This window comes from Nanorana parkeri, unplaced genomic scaffold (assembly GCF_000935625.1).
Source record: "Nanorana parkeri isolate BGI_ZX_2015 unplaced genomic scaffold, ASM93562v1 scaffold548, whole genome shotgun sequence".
Taxonomy (NCBI): Eukaryota; Metazoa; Chordata; class Amphibia; order Anura; family Dicroglossidae; genus Nanorana; species Nanorana parkeri.
The window spans coordinates 404,765-406,207 of NW_017306816.1; the positions used below are offsets into that span (position 1 = coordinate 404,765).

General features: G+C 48.6%; 1 protein-coding gene across 1 annotated transcript in view; it reads left to right on the forward strand.

Moving 5' to 3' along the window:
• The first annotated feature begins 964 nt into the window (after window positions 1–964).
• The window catches only part of CUNH1orf52 (chromosome unknown C1orf52 homolog), a 5,772-nt gene continuing 5,293 nt past the window's right edge, over window positions 965–1,443 (forward strand). The window contains exon 1 of the mRNA XM_018561866.1: window positions 965–1,254. Coding sequence (XP_018417368.1) covers window positions 1,012–1,254 — 243 coding nt within the window. The 5' untranslated portion in view covers window positions 965–1,011. The remainder of the gene's footprint in view (window positions 1,255–1,443) is intronic.

The window sequence follows — 1,443 nt, forward strand, 5'->3', positions numbered from 1 at the left end:
TTGGTGGACCCACATATGACCTCTACTCATGCATGTGATTATTATTATTATTATATCATTACATAGTGGATTTCCAAAAAATTTGGAAATCTCTTGTGTGTTTATGAGTCCGCCCATATAGTAACATGGAGAGTGTCCACTTTTATAAGCTTCCTGGAAACAACAGCGATTTATAGTCACTGCTCTTTTCTTGGAGCAGAGACCAAGAGCTGACTGATCAGCAACTATTTCTTGGTCTTAAGCTGGCCATAAACTGGTTGACTTTTGTCCAAATCCTCCTGACTCTGCCAAAATGTCACCAGTGTGTAGCCTGTTGGGACCCCCATTTGGTAACAATCGATTTTTCAATAGACTATTGACAAAGGAGTCAGTCCAAAAAATCTTTGAAAAACATTGAATGCAGAAAATCCGCTGCAGTCATTGTTCGGGCATTCTGACAGTGACATACCTGCCACAGTCAGAATACAATAGCCCAGAAGGAGAGATTACCCATCCACGCATCTTTGGAGCCTGCATGGGACAGCTCTAGTGTCCCACACCATCTCTAAGCACTGGGGAGAGTATGTTTTACTCTCCCAGCACAATATGTACAGTTAGAAATTGTGCCCTTTAACCCAGCACTCCTTCTTAGGCTTATACTCATCTGTCCCCGAGATATCAATGAGTAAATCACAGAGCCCCTTGTCAAAATGTTGCTGGCTGGGCTCGCGGATGTGATTTCATAATAATTTAATTTTAAAATGATTTCATTTGATTATATATATTAATTTTTTTTTTTTTATTATGCCCAGAGTGGAATTTGGGTAGCGGCGCAGTGCACAGAGTGGCCGATAGGTGGCGGCGTAGTGCACAACGTTGCTGATAGGTGGCGGCGCAGTCCGTGAAGTGACCGCTGTGTGGCGCTGCTCGGCAGCAGGACGCCCCTTTACTCCATATACGCAGAGTGCGTGCACACAGGAATGTCTTCCCCAGGAAGCAAGGCTCGATAGGAACTGTTTTACACGGTGCACCATGGCGGAGGAGGAGAAGGATCCCCTGAGTTATTTTGCAGAGTATGGCAGCTCGGACAGCAGCAGTGAGGAGGAGGACGGGGATAAGGAGGAGAGGCCGGCGGAGGAGAAGAGGCCTCCCCCCGCACGACGCCTTCCCGGGCCTGATGAGCTCTTCCAGACTGTCAGCCGCCCGGCCTTCCTCTCTACCCCTTCTAGCTCCACCATTAACTGGGAGAAGAGGCTCATCCGACCCCCTGAGGAGGTGATCTTGGGGAGGAGATGGGGGGAACTGATCAGAGAGAGGAGGTCGAGGATGAGACAGGGGGATCCTGATTAGAGATGAGGTGGGGGAGGATGGGAGTTGGGGTTATTAATCATTGAGGAAGCGGGGGATGGGATAGAGGGTTACTGATCAGGAAGTAGGTGGGGGAGGATGGGATGGGGGTAAGGA